The following is a 19,438-nucleotide window of genomic DNA, read 5'->3' on the forward strand; positions in this document are numbered from 1 at the left end:
TGTCATTTACATCACTTCAGGTCTCTTCCATGTCACATTTTTGCCTCTTTGGGTGTCTCACACACCTGAAGGCACCTCCAGTGATGCATGTTGCCTGTGTAGGAGCAGCCCAATCAAGCGCTCCAAATGGTTGATGGCAATCTGAGTTTGCATTCAACTGCTGAGGCCATCAGAGATGATCTGGGGTACCCAGCTGGCCTTCAGCTCCTCTTCCAGGAAAGCTTGTATCTCTTATAGTCCCTCTGTCCTATATGCTGCCCCCGCTATGAGTGTCTGGGGTGATTGAGGGCATCTCAGTTGGCACTAGGTAGGTGGTAGCTAGACTGTGTGCTCTCATGGTTGGACAAGCCCCAACCTTTGATGGGCATTCTGTCCTGTGGGATCTCCAGCCTTTGGCATCCTGGAGGCCAAAGGCAGTTTTACCTTCCTGATCTGCTGCATTTCAGATGGGGGAAGAGGACCATCTCTGGTGGTTCAAGCCCCCAGGGGCCTGCTCCCAGAGATGCCCGTCTCGGAATTAAGGCTATTCTCATGTGCTGGGATCATGCGTTGTGTGATCACCAAGCAATGGTGGTCACCAAGCAATGCATAAGGTCACCAAGCAATGACCTTATGGCCAACACCAGCTTGGTAGTTGGCAAGGAAAGAGATGGCCTCGCTGCCGGAGGAAATTCAGTTTTTGTGCTGCTTGGATATCCTGCAGACCCCCTGCTCCCCTCTCAGCCATGGCCTGGGTGGGGGTGATCTCATGCTGGCGCTGCCCAGCTTTTCCAATCCATCTTGAGATGTTTTCTCCAGCACCTGATGAGCTCCTGGAGCTTCCCGGGCAGGATCTAGGGGACAGATTCACCTGGGGTGAGGAGCACAGGGGCTTGCATGGAGGGCTTTCAGTTTATTTCTGGATGTGATGGACCCCAAACAGCCCTGACTCTGATTTTACTCCTAATTTTGGGACCTTGCTCTCCAGCCCCTCTGAAGCGTCACAGGAAAAAGGAGAAACATGGAGAAACCTTTGGTTCTGTGCCTTTCCCAGTTTTGGGATGTTGTTCATCTCTGGGGAAGGTGGAGAGAGGACCAGGCACAATGTATGTGTGTTTCCTTCTGGCAAGGAAGGCATCAGTTGCCTTGGGAGACACCATCTTCTGCTGTTGGGACCACTGCTTGTTGGGTCTTCTGGCCTCCCTCCCATCATCCCGGGTGCTTTGAGGGCACAGTCCTCATTTTGTGAGCCTGATGGACCCCAGGGCGAGGCTGAGAGCGGGGTCCCTCTGTATTGGGTTGCTTTTAGGGTTAGTGGAGAACCGTGAGCTACCAGGCGATAGCATGTCTTGTGCCCTCATGAACCTCAGCAGGGAAGTTCCCCACGGTTGGGTCCCCAAGGGATGGTCACAGGTTGGGGGCACGAGGCAAGGAAAATGGGGTTCTGTGACTGCCCCAAAATGCACTCAGGGAGGATGGCTGAATATTCGGGGTTGTGGGGTAAAGCGCTTTCCAGCTCTGGCACCTGGGTTGGTCAAGGAATGGGGGGACTTGCCTCCATCCAAGGTCTGGGGGAAGCCATGGCAGAGGAGCACAAAAACAGCTCATGTCCCCCCGCCCCCAGCACTCAGAGCCGTCAATGCCTGGAGGGTTGGGGACCCCGTTTTAATTCACTTGCACCCTTCCTTCTGCTCCTCTGCTCCTTTAGCTCAGCCTTGCGCCAGCCGCCAGGTTCATCAGGCTCCTGAGCCGCAGGGGCTGCCCAGAGGGTGCCAGGGCAGGTTAAATAAACGTCACCAGACTGGGAGATCCCCCTTGGCCAGCTATTTCGGGGCTCCTGATGTAAGTCATTGGTACCGGCTGGTTTTGAAATGTCCCGTCCGTCAGCTCCTTCTTTGCAGTCTTTGGAAAAGCAGATTAGGGAAAAGTGGGGGGCAGCGGGAGCCTGGTGCAACCCCTGGGGCATGAGCTTGCGGGGGGCTGGCATCACGGGGCAGCGTCTTCCTTCATGAGCTGTGTCATCTCGGTGTCGGCATCCTCGGGGGCTTCTGCCTTGGTGGGGAGGTAGATGGCCCCCACGGGCCGGAAGGACGTCGCTGAAGTGTTCTGGTCCCCAGGGTGCTGGTGGGCTGTGAGATGGAGGGGACACTGGGCTCTCACGGGGCTCTGGCAGCCACTGAGCTGACCCCCGTCTCTGCACCCCCCTGGGTTTCGGGGTGGCTGAAGTGGGGACTGTGAGTTGGGGGTGGGGATACACAGGGATGGGACTGTCACCTCCAGCCTGGGCTGCTGCCATGCACCTCCTCTTCAGGTTGAGCCACAGCAGGACCCCGCTCAGCAGCATCACCAGGGCCAGCAGCGCTATCAGCACCGAGCAGGATGGTGTAGCACCTGGGGTTGGGGGGAGAGCGGACTCGGGATCCCATTTCCAGCCAAGGCCAGTAACAGTGTGCAAGAAAACCTAACGCTGAACGTGGCCTGGCCCCCTCCCCCAGCGGCTCAGCTGGTGGCGGAGATGGGCTTTCCTTAATTAGGCTTTCCCTGGGTGGATGATGGGATGGAGGGGTCAGAGTGACCTTTCATGTTCCTGCTGCTCTTAAAACCTGCATCAGCTCTCCGGTGCATTGTCCCCTTTGGATTTGGGGTGCTACATCTCACATAGGTCTATTTCTGACCCTCCTCCATCCTTCAAAGTTGTCCCAGCTCTACCACAACCTATCTGAGAAATGGGGGCTGGTCCTGGAGGGAGCCCAGAGGGTTTGGGGCGGGATAAGGAAATTTGGGGTCCAAGAAGAAATGGGAGGGATGAGTGTGTTTTGGGGTCAGAAAAGCATCTGCGATGCTCCCAAGGGTGGTGGAAAACAAGGTGCATCTCCCAGGAAAGGCCCTCAAGAGCTTGCCGGGATGAACATGTGCCACCTTTCTCCTCGCCTTGGGACCTTTCCCCCCTACCCAGCACAGACACCATGGAGGATCCCAGTGCTCACCCTTCGGCTTTGTGCACACCACGCCAGCTGCCGAGCCCTGCCTGCACGGCCCAAGCCCTGTCTCTCTGTGCTGGCACTCCAGGAGCAATGACTCGGTCCCCTGGCAGCTCAGCCCCTCCAGCAAGGCACGGCCGTCCCCCTGCCTGAGATGGGCTCCAACGGGTGCTGACTGGGCTGGCCCACAGCCCAGCTGCCTGCAGACCACCCCAGCTTCCAGCAAGCTCCATCTGCTGCCGCACACCCCATGCCAGGTAGCGTTGTAGAGCACCTCCACCCGCCCCGCGCAGGGACCGGGGCCGTCCTGCACCCGCACCTGCAAGGGGTCTGTGCCTGCAAGAAGGAGCAAAGGGGTGAGATGGCCCCTCTGACACAGCAGGCAGATGAAGAGGGGCGTGCAAGGTGCACATGCGTGCAAGGATGGGCATGCATGCCATGTGCCAGCTGTACCTGCTGCACAATTCCCCCTCCCAGCTCCCTTGCAAGGTCATTCCCATCGCTGATGTCCCACCAGTGCTGCCAGCCTCCCAGTCCCACATAAAACCCTTTTTGGGGCAACTGAGCATTCCCCCTGGGGACCACCTGAGCACACAACTCCCGCATCTTCGTTGTGGTTGCAGTTATGGAGTCCCCAGCTGCTAAGGCTGCACTGGGAGAAGGTGGTCTCCATGCCGGTGCACTCCACGTCATCCAGCCAGATGGGGTCCAACCCATGCCCGAAGTGAGCTTGGTCTGGGACCGACACAGCCGTCCCACAGCCCAGCTGCTGGCAGACCACCTTGGCATCCTTCAAATCCCAGCTGTCATCGCAGATGGTCCCCCACCGCTGTCCATGAAGCACCTCCACTCTCCCGGCACAGCGGTTCGGGCCATTGGCCAAGCGGACCTGCACCTCCTCTGTGACATTGGCATCTGCCAGGAGAAAGCTGTTTAGGAAAGGAGAACAGGGCACCCACCACATCGCCAAAAAAAAAAAAAAAAAAAAAAAAATCCCCAACCAGAAGCCAGAGTGCAAATACAAAGTCGTTTTGGTCCCCCACCAGCAAGGGATGCAACCCCCCCCCCAATCCTTCCAGAGGAGCGTGGCCTTAGGGATGGACCTCAGTTGCACCTTCATACTCTAAGATGGTGGTGTCTCCTCCATGCAAGCGTGTGGACCAGGCAATGGAGACCAAGCTGGGGATTTGGGGTCGGGTAGTCCCCTCAAGACAGGGCTTGGCTCGCCACGAGGAGGGAGGATGGAGGTTTCAATGAGATTTTTGGTTATGAATGGGGTGGGAACCCATTGCTGGTTGGGGAGAAGCCTGGCCAAAAAGAGGTTACAACCCTTTGCCAGCCCCCTTCCCCAAAAAGTACGCCTTTCCAGAGCTAGCATCACCCCGGAGGCAGCCAGATGCAGGATAGACCCTCCCATCCCCCCACCCCATGACCCGTATCACAGGACTGGGATGTACCTGAGCACACCACACCAGCATCTTCTCCATGGTGGCAGTTACTCTGTCCCCAGGGATGGGCTTGGCACTGGGCAAGGGCGTCCTCGCTCCCCGTGCAGCTCATGTCATCCAGCCAGATGTGCCCTGTCCCCTGCCCGAAGTAAGCCCGGCCAGGGGCTGCCTCAGCTCTGCCGCAGCCCAGCTGCCTGCACACCACCGCCGCGTCATTCAGGTCCCAGCTGTCGTCGCAGACCGTCCCCCACTGCCCGGCGTGGAGCACCTCCACCCTCCCGGCGCAGCGGTTCGGTCCTTCTGCAAGGCGGACCTCTGCCACCTCTGCCCTGGCCAGGTCTGCAGGCAGAGAAGCAGGCGATGCAGCGTTGAGGACAAGAGGACCACGTGTCCAGGGCAGACTTTCTGGTGGCAGCGGCCAGGGTGCAAACCTAGGGCAGCTTCCCACCCATGGTGAGATGGGAGAACAGATCCTGGTCTGAGCCCTGCCTGCAGAGATGTGCAGGCAGGCATGGCCCTTGGGGCTTCATAAGCACCACCAGGCACCTACATTTGGCCTCCCGACTCGGTCCCTGATGGGGAAGGGGAGAAATAAATCCCTTTTCTTGGAGCCTCGCTGGGACCCAGCAGAGTCTCGGTGCAGCCCGCATCCCAAACTGGGCATCAACGTCCTTTTCCCCCCCTTTCCCTGCTCAGCTATGCCAAGGGCAGTTGGATCGGGGCAGCTCCACAGGCTACTGTGGTGTGGGGACGGGGGCCAACACCATCTGCCAAGGGGATGAGCCCCCATGCCCTTGAAATCTTCCTGCAGCCAATGCTCCTGAGGTCAGGTTGGAGAGGAAAAGGCACTTTTTGCGGGGCGGGGGGGGGCAGCTCCAAGCTGTCCTTTTAGGACCCCACAGGAATGAGCATCACCTGAGCAGACCACACCGGCATCCTCTTCGTGGGTGCAGCTGTTGATTCCCCAGGGCCTGGCCCGACACTGCACGAGGGCTTTCTCCCCCCCGACGCAGGCGACCCTATCCAGCCAGATGGGATCCAGCCCCCTCCCGAAGGAAGCCCCTGCTGGGGCCGCGACAGCCACCCCGCAGCCCAGCTGCCAGCAGACCACCACTGCGTCGCTCAGGTCCCAGCCGTTGTCACAGACCGTCCCCCATTGCTGGTTGTGAAAGACCTCCACCCTCCCGGCACAGCGATGCGGGCCATCCACAAGCCGGACGGTCGATGTGTTGGTTGCACCAGCGTCTGGAAGCACCATAGAAATGTCACAGTGGGCTGGGGACACACATGGTGCCGGTAGCAATGTCCGGGGCTGGGGCGAAAGGACTCCCCACCCCAGGAAGGGCTTGACCATCCCACTGCAGCATCACCCCAGAGGCAGTGAGATGCAGGATGGACCCCCCCCCGGCCCCCCAGGACACCCCATGTTGCAGGACCAGGATGTACCTGAGCACACCACACTGGCATCTTCTCCATGGTTGCAGTTACTCTGCCCCCAGGGATGGGCTCGGCACTGGGCAAGGGCGTCCTCACTCCCAGCGCAGGCCACGTCATCCAGCCAGATGCGCCCCATCCCCTGCCCAAAGCGAGCCCGGCCGGGGGCTGCCTCAGCTCTGCCGCAGCCCAGCTGCCTGCACACCACCGCCGCGTCATTCAGGTCCCAGCCATCATCGCAGACCGTCCCCCACTGCCCGGCGTTGAGCACCTCCACCCTCCCGGCGCAACGGTGTGGTCCATCCACCAGCCGTAGGTCAGCTGAGCTGGAGTTGCCTGCTTTTGTGGAGAGGGAAATAGGTAGACACGTGGTTGCAGGGCACCCCCACATCCCTGGACCACCCCCTGCCTGCATCCCTGGACCACCCTCCACCTGCAGCATCCCACGTGCTTCCAGGGAGGAGCAGGGCAGGGCCAGCGTTCGGGCACTGGTAGCACTGAGTACAAAAGAGGTTGACGTGGCCGGACACTGCCATTTTATGAGGGGGACAAAACCCTGGGCGTGATGCCTGGCTGCAGGGTTTGAGTTGGAAGGGACCTTTAAAGACCAGCTAGTCCGATCCTTCAGCCATGGGCAGGGACATCTTCCACTAGATCAGGTTCTCAAAGCCCCATTCAACCTGACCTTGAAAACTTCCAGTGATGGGGCATCCACAACTTCACTGGGCAACCTGTTCCAGTGTCTCACCACCCTCATCATAAAACATTTCTTCTTTACGTCCAATCTAAATTTACACTCAGTTTAAAACCATTGCCCCTTGTCCTGTCACTACAGGCCTTGGTAAAAAGTCTCTGTCTTTCTTAATAAGCCCCCTTTATATATTGAAAGGCTGCAATAAGGGCTCCCTGGAGCCTTCTCTTCTCCAGGCTGAACAACCCCAACGCTCTCAGCCTTTCTCCATAGGAGAGGTGTTCCATCCTCTGACCATTTCCATGGCCTCCTCTGGACCTGCTCCAACAAGTCCATGTCTTTCCTGTGCTGAAGGCTCCAGAGCTGGACACAGTGCTCCAGGTGGGGTCTCACCAGAGCGGAGTAGAGGGGCAGAATCCCCTCCCTCGACCTGCTGGCCACGCTGCTTTTGATGCAGCCCAGGATACGGTTGGCTTTCTGGGCTGCGAGTGCACATTGCTGGCTCATGTGCAGCTTTTCATCCACCAGTACCCCCAAGCCCTTCTCGGCAGGGCTGCTCTCAATCCCTTCATCCCCCAGCCTGCATTGATAGTGGGGATTGCCTCGACTCAGGTGTAGGACCTTGCACTTGGCCTTGAGGTGAAGGTCCAGGAGATATACATGGGTGAGAGCTGCAAGAAGTTCCTATGCCAGCCCTCCACAAAGCATCTCCTCCAAAGGGGGGCAGCTGCCTGCCCCTCGGTACCAGCAGGAGCTCTGCCTCTGGCCAGCCCTATCCTGGCTCTCACCTGCGCACACCACACCAGCATCCTCCCCGTGGTGGCAGTTGTGGATGCCCCACATCTTGGCTTGGCACTTGGAGAAGTCGGTTTCCTCCCCTGTGCAGCTCACGTCGTCCAGCCAGATGGGGCCAGCTCCCCACCCAAACCGAGCTGAGCCGGGGGCCGAGAGGGCCACCCCACAGCCCAGCTGCCGGCAGACCACCGCCGCGTCTCTCAGGTCCCAGCTGTCATCGCAGACCGTCCCCCACTTGTTGTTATAAAACACCTCGACCCTCCCGGCACACTCGCTCAAACCACCCACCAGGCGAAGCCTGGGGATGCTGGCAATCCCCGAGCCTGAAAAATATCAAAAACCGGGCATTATTAGGGATATGCTTGTGCAGCTTAACACCTGTTGGGCTGGAGAAGGCAGGACATCCCTGCAGCAGTTCTGGATGGCATTGCTGCAGCAAGCTTGTACGTCCCTTGCCCTTTATCAGAGACTTGCAGCAAAGCGAGCACAGGGTTTTTTTGCAGGGTGGAAGGAGCTGCAGAAGATCCCTTCCACCAGTTGCACCTTGAGGGCGGTTGCATCCTGGTTCAGAGGTCAGGACAGGAGAAAGCGCACGTGTCTCCACCTGAGGGACACCGTGCTGGGAAGAAGGGATGCACAAGAGTCCTTCCCAGTGTTTCTCTGTGCTTTCCCTTCCCCCTTGCTTTGCAGGCTGCATCACCTAGATTCACCGGGCTCTAGCCACTTCGTGCCCTAGAGGAAATGGCAAAGGATCTTTTTCTGGTTGTCCCTGTCCTGGCTGCTTCTGACTGCCACATTGACCTGTCCGTGGAGGTCGACCTTCTAAGGCCAAGGCTAGACTGGTAGAAGCTAGGCCAAAAGTGGTGCATCACATGAGAGCAGCTGGTTCCAGTGCATCTTTCTGCATTTATCTGCACATCCTGACATTTTACAGTGCCAGCAGCGCAAGTCGCTCTGCCTGCTCTTGAGCTGTGGCAGGGTGCAGTTGCATCTGCTGTCACTCAAGCAGCACCCATGCACCCTCCAGCTACCGCTCACAAAGGGTGCAGGTGCTTCACCCCATGAAAATGTCTTGGAGACCTCCAATGGTACCAGACACAGAGGCATGTCTTAAGCCATGCGGCTTTTTTCCCAGTGTAGCATATTTTTCCATGTCTCTGAACACTGTTATTTTAACGTCATGTCTACCAATCTGGCCAATTTGCTGGCCAGCTTGTTCCCAAACTGTTCCCAGCCTGCAGAAGGATGGGGCTTGGTCTGTCTTACAGAGAAGGCATGTGGTGAGGATTACCTGAGCACACAACACTGGCGTCTTCCACGTGGTTACATGCATGGTATCCCCAAGGCTTGACCGGGCATTCAGCAAGAGTGGCTTCTGTCCCGAGGCAACTCACCCCATCTAGCCAGATGGGGCCAGATCCTTGCCCGAACCCAGATAAACCTGGGGCTGATATGGCTGTCCCGCAGCCCAACTGCCGGCACACCACGGCTGCGTCGTTCAGGTCCCAGCCATCATCACAGATGGTCCCCCACTGCTGGCTGTGAAAGACCTCCACCCTCCCGGCACAGCGGTGCGGGCCGTTCACTAGCCGCAGGGCTTCTGAGCTCCCCGGGTCCAAGTCTAAAAACAGAATCGGAGGACAATAAATCCTGGCCAGAAATGCCTGCCTGTCCAGTGGCTGGCAACGTGGTGGACCTCCCCTTGCAAGAGGTCTTGCAAGGTCTCCACCAGCATGTGGCATTTCTGCTACTACTGCACCCTGGGTGTGCATGCATGAACACCTTTTGGGACAAGCCTGCTAGGACCATGCCCAGTAGATTGTGAACCTGGCCAAGTTACAGAGGAGCTCCCATGATGTGAGTATCCTTATGGGGACAAGCAGGCAAGGAGGCACCAAGTGCATCGTGCACCTGAGCAAGGAATAGCTTGGTGAAGAGAAGGGACTCCCCGAGAACTAGAGGCTGTGCAGTAGCACGGATCAAAAAAAACCCACAGAGGCAGCTGCAGCCCTGGTGTGCCACGGCTCTGCGCATATGATGGAAAGCCTACATCTTACAGGCTTGGGATTTCTGGGAATCCCAGGCTTGGTGTTTCCAAGCACTTTGCCTGAGGGAAGCCAGGGTCAGGTACCCCTCGAAACAGAAAACAACTTGTGCTTCCTGGTGGGACCGCAGAAACAAGGGGTGGTTGAGCCAGGACAAGGAGGAGCTGGATGGGTGAATTTGGTCAGACTGCATGGCCTTCCCCAGGGGAGGACTGATCCCCGACTCACCGCCACTGACCTGCGGACGCAGAGCACGAGACGCCTGCGTGCCCCCTCGACTTGCAGCTCTCAGCGCCCCAGAACTTGACCTTGCATTCGAAGAGGGCCCCCTCCGTCCCGGTGCACTCCACGGCATCCACCCAGATCAGGCCATCTCCTGTCCCAAACCAGGCAGACCCAGCGGCTGAGTGCGCCGCCCCGCAGCCCAGCTGCCGACACACCACGTGGGCTTCGGCCAGGTCCCAGCCATCGGTGCAGATGCCCCCCCAGCGCTGATCATGAAACACTTCAACTTTCCCGGAGCACAGGTCTGAGCCGTTCACCAGGCGGAGGCTTCCGAGGTCAGAAATGCCTGATCCTACAACATCAGAGAGCGTACACACGTTAAGGAGATACCTTCTGCCCCGTGAAACCTCCAGCTGCCAGCAATGGGTTTACACCAGAGGCTGAGCAGCCCTGGGGGTCAAGGATGCTCATGCGACGACAGAGAGGGCAGACCTTTGAGGTGTGATGTGAACTGACCCAAGTGGTGCTCACGGCTTGACTAGCATGGGCTTGACCAGACTGTAGTCAATGGACCTTACATAGTTTGCCTTCCTAAAGCAGACACATAGGGCAGGGTCCAGTCACCAAGATGTAGGTGTCCTTGTGCCATTTTGGGACTCCTGGGATACCTCATCTGCCCTCCAGCTGCTGCTCCTGAAGGGCACAGGTTTTCCTGTAGGATCTCTTAGCCCAACTAGGGTGAGATGCTACCTTCCCATGCTGGGGCGACTGAATTCAACGCTGGCTGTCTCGGTCGGTGACACCCGGATATTAAGCAAAGTCCATCCTGATATAAAGCAACCTGGTTGCAACACAGTAGCCCCAGCTTCTTAACAGTCACTAAAATGGGCTGCGGGGGTCCTCTGGCAGAAAGTCAGAGCTGGAAGAGGAGGGAGAGGGATGGGAGATGGGCTGTCATGGGCTCACGCAGCTCTGAGCATCACGGGGTACATCTACCATGGATCAACCAAAGATGTTGGAGAGTCCTCCCTGACTGTAATGGGAGAAGACCCATTCATACTGCAGTCTGCCCTGCTGTGAAGAAATAGGCGGCCATGTTGTAATCTGCCTGATGGGAATGGTCTCTGGCCCGTGCTGACTGCCAGGTTTTGTGATAAATAACATCAGCCAAAAGCATGCCAGAATCCGTATTTTTAGCGATAGCTGTGCAAATGGGCAAGTGTTTGCTTTTCTCGGACTTTAATGTCTGCATACAGCTGCCCTCTTCCACTAGGATGGACCACGAGCGGCTGACTTCAAAGCATAGGGTCTCCAGGCTGGCTGCAAACTGTTCCTGCGTCGCAAGCCCTTGCACCCACAGGGGAAAGCAGAGTCAAACCCCAGTGCAGGAGGACCGTGGTAAGGGGTTTGCTGCGGTGCTCCCGGTGCCATGATGGGCAGTGGTTACCTGAGCACACCACGCCAGCATCTTCTCCATGCTCGCACCCATGGACACCCCAGCCCTTGGCTCTGCATTCGGAGAGGGCTGCCTCAGTCCCCATGCAGCGCACGTCATCCAGCCAGATGGGTCCCTGTCCCTGCCCGAAGTGAGCCCGCCGCGGAGCCATTACCACCGTCCCACAGTCCAGCTGCCGGCACACCACTTTGGCATCCACGAAGTCCCAGCTGTCATCACACACTGTCCCCCATTTCTCATTGTGAAACACCTCGACCCTCCCGGCGCAGCGACCTGGGCCATCCACCAGCCGGACAGGGGCAAAGGTGGAAACAGCCGAACCTGCAAACAGTCAGGGAGATGTTCAGAGCATCCAGCCACTTCATGGGAGGAGGAAGGACCCTGCGTTTTGGCACGTAGCCGGTGCTGTGTGGTCACATCTCCTCTGAACCCGCAGCATCTCATCCCCAACTCATGGAGGAACTTCTCAAAGGGTTTAAGGGTACTTGACCCAGCAGCAAGTAGGGTGAAGCTGGCATCTTGCTCCCAACTGGGATGGGGGAAATTACCAGTGCATCCTGACCTACTGCTGGTGCTGGAGTGAAACCCACCTGAGCATACCACGCTGGCGTGCTTTCCGTGGCTGCAGCTGCTCTCTCCCCATGGGCTTGCCCGGCATTTCGTAAGGTCTGGCTCCGTCCCCTGGCAGTTCACGTTGTCCAGCCAGATGCGTTGAGGTCCGGTGCCAAAGTCTGCCCCCTCTAATGCCGGCAGTGCCGTCCCACAGCCCAGCTGCCGGCACACGACCTCAGCGTCCTGCTTATCCCAGCCACGGTCGCAGACAGCTCCCCACTCCTCCTGGTGAAACACCTCGACTCTGCCGGCGCAGCGGTGCGAGCCGTTTGCCAGCTGGAGATGAGCTGGCTCGGGGATGATCGAGTCTGCAAACGTGCAGATTTATTAATGCCTTCAGACGGCGGCCGGTTTCCCTCCATGCTTATCCTATTGCAGTTAAGCTCCCGTCCCCTTTTCAAGCTGTCAAAAAGCACAGAGGAGGGGAGAACAGGAGGGCTTCCCACCACCACCCGAAACTCCCCCCAGGAGCACCCTGCACCAGAGCATCTCCCTGCAGAGGGTGGTCTGCGCTGGTACTACATCCTCCTGGACCCGAGCCCCACTCCCTGCAAGAACTGCTTGCCAGGCAGGTTGCTTTCGCCGAGCTTCTCCCAACAAGTTGGTCCTTTTGTTGGAGCTGGCAGGTTCCCAGAGGGGTGGGAAATAGGGATCCCTGCAGGAATGCCTCCCACCGCCTTAAATAAACACCTTGGAATGGGAAGAGCAGCCCTCCGATGGGACCATCAGGTGCAGAGAGGGTCTGGGAAAACCCCCCTGGCTGCTGATGCTGATCCCCAGTCTTACCTGGGGGTACAGACCTGCTGTCATGACACACCCCCCCTCCTGCCACCTTGCATGGACCAATACCGAAGGAGCATTGGTCACCTGAGCAAACCACGCCAGCATCTTCCCCGTGGTAGCAATTATTAATGCCCCACGGCCGGGCCCGGCAGGCGGACAGCGTGCTCTCCATCCCCGTGCAGTTTGTCTCGTCCATCCAGATGATGCCATCCCCTCGCCCGAACTGACCCCCCCCGGGGGCTGACAGTGCTCGCCCGCAGTCCAGCTGCCGGCAGACGACCTCGGCGTCCAGCAGGTCCCAGTTGTCATCGCACACGGTCCCCCACTTCTTGTTATGGAAGACCTCAACCCTGCCAGCGCAGCGGCTGCCATAGTTCACCAGCCGGACCTGGTCGCCCTCTGAATTACCTAAAAGAGGGAAATATGGGGAAGGGCCAGCACACTGCGACCCCCGGGTAAGGAAAACTGCCCTGGCACCTTCTCAGGTTGTTGCACCAAGTACTGCAGGCTCATCCAATCACCGCAGAAAGGAGATGGCTGATCCCCAGTGCCTGCTGGCAGAGGGGCAAGAGGCTGCAAGCTGCACCACAGCAGCATCCCACTCAATGGCATCGGCACCAACCCCTCCAGGAGGACACCCAAAATTTCTCCAGCCCCACCAGACATCCCACGACCCCCCGTGATGGAAACGCCCATGAAGAGGGCACATTGTCTAGGGCTGCTTGCAGAGGTGGAAAATCAAGGTGATGGACCAAGACCCCCCCACTTCTCGTGCTGTGTTGTTCCCAAGAGGGTTACCTGCGCACACCACGCCAGCTTCTCTCCCATGGTGACAAGTGCCATTGCCCCGGGGCTTTGTCTTGCATGCAGAGAGGGCAGTCTCCGTCCCTACGCAGCTCACGCTGTCAGGCCACATTTGCCCAGGTCCTTGCCCAAAATGGAATCCGCCGGGTGCTGACAGTGCTCTCCCACAGCCCAGCTGCCTGCACACTACTCGAGCCTCGGCCAGACCCCAGCCCTCGTCACACAGGGCTGCCCAGGTGCCGTCATGGGTGATCTCCACCCTGCCTTCGCAGTGCGTCGAACCGTTGACCAGGCGGAGCTTGGTGGCCACGGACATCTGTGAAGCTGCCAATGACATGCAAGGGTAGGTGCACCGGGAGAGCCACGGCTGCTTCTGCTCCAGCCTGAGCATCCTCCGTGCGCGGTGAGTGCCCAAACTGGAGACCAAGTGCCCGCAATGTTCAACATCTTCTTAAAAGTGAATTTTGAGGGGTGGCTTTGCAAAGGGGCCTTATTGCAAAGACACTTTATTGCAAAGTCACCTTATTGCAAAGACACCTTACTGCAAAGTCATCTTATCATAGAATGATAGAAGGGGGGTTGGAAGAGACCTTTAAAGGTCATCTGGTCCAACCCCCCTGCAATGAGCAGGGACATCTTCAACTAGATCAGGTTGCTCAGAGCCCCGTCCAACCTGACCTTGAATGTTTCCAGGGATGGGGCATCCACCACTTCTCTGGGCAACCTGTGCCAGTGTCTCACCACCCTCAGCGTAAAAAATTTCTTCCTTATATGTAGTCTGATTCTCCCCTCTTTTAGTTTAAAACCATTACCCCTTGTCCTATCGCGACAGGCCCTACTAAAAGGCCATCTTTCTTATTAAGCTCCCTTTAAGTACTGAAAGGCTGCACTAAGGTCTCCGCGGAGCCTTTTCCAGGCTGAACGACCTCAACTCTCTCAGCCTTTCCTCACAGGAGAGGTGTTCCATCCCCCTGATCATTTTTGTGACCCTCCTCTGACCAGCTCCAACAGGTCCATGTCTTTCCTGTGCTGAAGGCTCCAGAGCTGGACACAGTACTCCAGGAGGGGTCTCACCAGAGCAGAGTAGAGGGGCAGAATCACCTCCCTCAACCTGCTGGCCACACTTCTTTAGATGCAGCCCAGGATACGGTTGGCCTTCTGGGCTGCGAGTGCACATTGCTGGCTCATGTCCAGCTTTTCATCCACCAGTACCCCCTTCTCGGCAGGGCTGCTCTCAATCCCTTCATCCCCCAGCCTGTATTGGCAGTGGGGATTGCCTTGACCCAGGTGCAGGACCTTATTGCAAAAGCACTTTATTGCAAAGTCATTTTCCTGCTCCCTGTTGCACAGCCCAAATGAAAGAGCTGAGCTACACATGCATCAAAAACTCCATCAAAAGCCCTGCATCGTGGACAATGGGTGAGACAGACCTGGCCTGGCTGGATGGGGAGGAACTGGGGACGGTGAGTTATGCCTGCAGAAAGCTTTGCATGGTACAGCTTAGTTGCCCCCCAAGGCAAACCAGGCTTTGGGTTAGGTCCTCGGTAATTCATGCATGCGACTGCAAACGAATGGCCCTTTGCTGTTCCTGCAGCTTAGCACTGGATTCACGGCAGCAGGAGGTGGGTGAGGGCTTTGCAGGGCGACTTGCCTGCCTGCGTGCTGCAGGTGCTTCCCAGCACTGCAAAGGGGATGCCGCAGACGAGCAGCCTTGGGGGAGAATGCAGGAGCTATCCCACGATCCCTTAGGAAACCCTGAAAGTCTGATGTTGACCCTCTTGCACCTTGAGGTGAGTTACCTGAACATATCACTCCAGCATCCTCCCCGTGGAAGCAGTTGTTGTCCCCCCACGCGCTGGCCTGGCAGTCGAAGAGGGTGTCCTCAGTGCCGGTGCAGTTCACCTCATCCAACCAGATGGGATCGTGGCCCCTCCCAAAGTGAGCCCCGCTGGTGGCTGACAGCGCTGTGCCACAGCCCAGCTGCCGGCACACCACTGCCGCGTCCACCAGGTCCCAGCCATCGTCGCAGACCGTCCCCCACATGTGGTTGTGGAGCACCTCCACCCTCCCGGCGCAGCGGTTGGGGCCATTGAGCAGCTGGAGCGTGCCCAGGGCGGTGATGCTGGAGTCTGCGGGTGCCCCAAGGGGAACAGTTGGAGAACGGTTGTGCATCACTGTCGGTACAGCAGGAAGGGATGCAGGGATGGAGGTAGTGCACAGCTGGATCGCTGCCATCCTGGGCTACCTGAGCACTCAACGCTGGCGTCCTCCACGTGGTGACAGTTGTGTTCCCCCCACGGCCTGGCTCGGCATTCGGAGAGGTTCCTTTCCTCCCCGGTGCAGTTGACCTCATCCAACCAGATCTGTCCTGTCCCTTCTCCATACCGAGTTCCTGGTGCCACCGACAGCACCGTCCCACAGCCCAGCTGCCGGCACACGACCCGACCCTCGGAGGAACCCCAGCCGTCGTCGCACACTGTCCCCCATGTCCCGTTGTGGAGCACCTCCACCCGCCCGGCGCAGCGGCCGGGACCGCCCACCAGGCGAAGGAGCCCCCCTGGGCTCTCAGCAGCGGTGCCTGCAAAGCCAGGAGGTGAAAGAGGAGGGGAGTTGAAATCCTGGGGGTGAATGGGGCTCGGCTGCTCACATGTTTGAGATGGCTCCTGCTCCCCGAAAAGGGTTTCAGAGGAGGCACTGACCATCCCACACGTGCCCTGGGCATCTGTTTGTAGGCAACTGAGCCCCATCTCTGCATCTAAACACCTGAATTTAACCATCTTAACCTCAGTGGGGCTCCCACACCCCAAGAGTCCTTTTCTTGCTCATGTAATAGGCAGAAAAAAATGGGTATTTGAGCTTATGCAAGTTTTTGTACAAGCGGCCAGCAGCAAAGATGGAGCTTCACCATCAAGAGTGGGTAATGCCTTGGGGTCCAGCTGAGCCACGAGCTTGCAGGGGTGAGTGGAAAAGTGCTTGAACTAAGGGTCTTGGCAATGTGCAAGACCCACAGCGTGAGACTGCTGCTGGTCCCGTAGGCACGCTTTTGCAAGAGCACTAACTGAAGGGAGACTGTGCAGAAAGGAGCTGTAGCTGGACATTAGTCACATGGAGAGCTCAACTGGGTCAGCAGTAAAAGAAGTTCAAGAGGGATACGATTGCATTGTGTAAATAAGCTTTTTGACCATGGATAATGATTTCTAAAGTGCTCAGGCACTGATCTGTGTGCGGGTCTGACCATCAGCAAGCGAGGGGCCAGACATAGCACTTGGGAAGTCACAGGGGCCAGAAAGAGGACGAAACAGGTTAAAAATCAAATCCCTGAGTCATTCAAATACGGCCAGCATCTGGGCAGCTGTGGCACGCTGCATGCAGGCGTGGGTAGCTCAGCTCTTTCATTCGGGCTGTGCAGTGGGGAGCAGGAAAGCATCTTTGCAATAAAGCATCTTTGCAATAAAGCATCTTTGCAATAAAGTGTCTTTGCAATGAAGCCCCTTTGCAAAGCCACCCCTCAAAACTCACTTCTACGAGGAGGATGAACCAGAGGCATTGCAGGCATTCGGTCTCCAGTTTGCAAGCTCTCCTGTCCCCGGGCTAAGAGCACAGTCCTGATGATGGCTGGCTCTGCTGGTTCATCCTTTCCCCATGCGCCTTTTGCTCTCCTTCCTTATTTTTACTAGGAGCAATGAGGCTACCCTGGGATAAGCAATAAATCAGCCCCGCAGCTGAGACTTAGCAGCTGATAGATTTCTTGGCATGTTTCTTGCAAGCACAGCCCGGTCGCATGTGCATTTACTGTGCTTGGATGGACGAGTCCCAGCACAGGTGACTCCAACCAGCCAGGAGATACTGACTGGAGATACTGACTGTCGAAGAGGAAAATGCCGTACTGAAATTTCCAGGAGCAGGATTTCCAAAAAAAAGTGGGAAGATTGTACTGTTGGTGAATAGATCACCAAAGAAGGAGAAAACCCAAGCGAGTTAAAGCAAAATTTTAGTTCCAAGAGGCTGTGGTACAAACTGGCCTTAGCAACTAATCATCCTGGAAATTAAAACAAAATCCCTACCAGCAGAGAAAGCATGTTGCTAATTTTGCTCGCTCCAAACCTGATCCAAAGATGAGCGTTTCTGCTCGTGCCCTTTGTAAATGTGAAACAGCACTAAGAAGGGTGCCCAAATCAAATAACCAGCTTCTGCTCTGAGCTGGGGCAGCCTGGGCAAAGCCCTGAGCCCTTTCTTAACCATTTCCAAAGCAAAGCTGCTGTTGAACCATCGGCATGACATTGCTTTTGCAGCAGAGCTGTTCCCCATCCTTGCACCCACGTCTGAGAGCAAACCATGGTTGTGGATAAGGGACCTGTAGGGTCTGTGGCTTCCTCGCAGCTCTGCCTGAGCACAAGGGTCATGTCTCTCACCAGCATCTTGCCTGTGTGCCCCGTTAGCCCAACAAATATTCAGCTCCTTATGCTGCACAGCCATGAGCAACCCAGCCTTGTCCTGGCAATGTGGGTCCCTACTTGCTCACCCCTCTGACGTACGGGGAACCGCCCGCTTAATGCACAGTGCTGTTGGGATTGGCCAAGCCCCCTCCATGCTGCAATACCATGAGTTTGCCATGCACGGCCCGGGATAAGCCAAGATTAAAGCAGGGCAGGAGGCCATGGCCAGCTGAGAGACAGCTTCAGGATGGGGCATGCTTCCCTCCACTCTTGTAATGCTCACAAGCCTTAAATTATGGGGAACAAGCCTTTGATTACGGGGCACAACCATGTGTGCAGAAGTAGACCTGCAATGCATGGCTCTTGGAGTGAAGCAGAGATAGCTGAGCTCCCGACTTAGTGTAAAAAACCCTTTCACTTGCCTCCAAAGCCATCAGAAGCCATTCCCACCCTGCCCCAGACCCCCAAGAGAAAGCCAGGACGCCCGACCAGCCTCTGCTGTACTCCACGAAGTGCTAGCTGAGCAGGCTAGAGGAGCAGATGTAGCCAATGGGCTCCCTGTGATCAGCAGCGAAGGCGAATGCCACTCACCCCAAAGGCATGCCATCAGGAGGAGGGTCCCCATGCTCTTGGCCCCACCACAGCTGGGTTGGTTTCTGCCCCCCAGGCAGCTGGACGAGGGATGGAGATAGCCCAGCATCCCCACGTTCGAAGCCTGGCCACGGGCTGGAGGCTGGAGTGGACTGTCCTTGTGAGAGATGCCAGCTGAGCCCGGTGTCCCACTGGCCGACTGGGAGGGCAAACTGGGTTTTCTGCAGTGAGCCCTCCTCTTCCTACGCCCTGCTCCCCCCTGGGAGCTTCACCTCCTGTGAAGCTCTGCCAGGAGGTGACCCGCTGCCCCATGCAGCAGCCAGTCTTGTCATCGGCTTGCGAAATGGCAAGCTGTTCCAGGAAAACACGGAGCAAACAAAACCCTCTCGGGTCCCGTCTCATACGTGCCAGCCCCTGAGGGCACCTCAGCTGCCCTGATGCATCCTGGTACAAGATATCTACTTTCAACAAGCTAAATCGAGCCTTTATGCACAGAACTGGGGAAATAGAGCTACATTAGCTTCATTAGAAAGTGTCTGGTTGGGTTTTGGGGGGTGAGGGACCATCCACTGCAAGAAAATAGGTTACTAAAGGCTGGAAATGGCTTTATTGTGGAGGCTGGAACCAGCACCTGCACTGTAGCTGTTTGTCATCAGGTGAACCTGGACACCATGAGAAAGGGGTCTTGCACCCACCTTGCGATGCTTTGAACGGCTCAGTCGGATTTGGAAAACAAGGGGAACTGCCATTTTCTTATCCTACTGTGGCTGCACTTGCAAGACCCCAAGGGTCCCTTTTGGATTAGCAGTTTGCTTCCCAATTGCTGTTACGCAGATGACACTCCAGGCATGTCCCTTGCAAATCGCTGCCTCAAGCATGTCCTGAGATGCCAAGAGGATGGAAGAGTTTGCTGTCCTCCCATCCCTTCGTGGTGGCACGCTGAAGTTGTGCAAGGAAAGGGCCTGAAGCCAGAGCAGCATGCCGCTGGAAAAAATGAGTTTTGCAAAAGGGTCATCAAATTAGCATCACTCGTTGCTCCGAATGGGAGGGTTCAGACGAAGGTGGTTGCTGTGCTCATGGTGCACTGAAGATGGGGCTTGCATTGGGCAAGGATGTGACCCCTGCCAGAAACAGGGTGGATGGTTCTGCCCATGTCTG

The 19,438-nt window shown here is 57.2% G+C and overlaps 1 protein-coding gene across 2 annotated transcripts; it reads right to left on the reverse strand.

The window, feature by feature from the left end:
- Positions 1–880: 880 nt before the first annotated feature.
- On the reverse strand, positions 881–18,562 carry LOC143169484 (scavenger receptor cysteine-rich domain-containing protein DMBT1-like). 2 transcript variants are annotated; one of them, XM_076356893.1, is made up of 17 exons: positions 18,281–18,562; positions 15,499–15,831; positions 15,053–15,382; positions 13,248–13,577; positions 12,534–12,857; positions 11,645–11,974; positions 11,046–11,375; positions 9,612–9,950; positions 8,620–8,949; positions 7,322–7,651; positions 5,855–6,181; positions 5,324–5,653; positions 4,418–4,747; positions 3,546–3,875; positions 2,967–3,296; positions 2,254–2,370; positions 881–2,108 (listed from the first exon to the last, which is right to left on the reverse strand). In XM_076356893.1, exons 1-17 carry the CDS (start codon positions 18,387–18,389, stop codon positions 1,966–1,968), a joined length of 4,992 nt encoding a protein of 1,663 aa, XP_076213008.1. In that variant the 5' UTR covers positions 18,390–18,562; the 3' UTR covers positions 881–1,965. The 2 variants fall into 2 exon arrangements, with proteins under 2 accessions (XP_076213008.1, XP_076213009.1); XM_076356894.1 differs by lacking the exons at positions 15,053–15,382; positions 15,499–15,831.
- Positions 18,563–19,438: the final 876 nt, after the last annotated feature.

This window comes from Aptenodytes patagonicus, chromosome 20, assembly GCF_965638725.1.
Source record: "Aptenodytes patagonicus chromosome 20, bAptPat1.pri.cur, whole genome shotgun sequence".
NCBI lineage: Eukaryota > Metazoa > Chordata > Aves > Sphenisciformes > Spheniscidae > Aptenodytes > Aptenodytes patagonicus.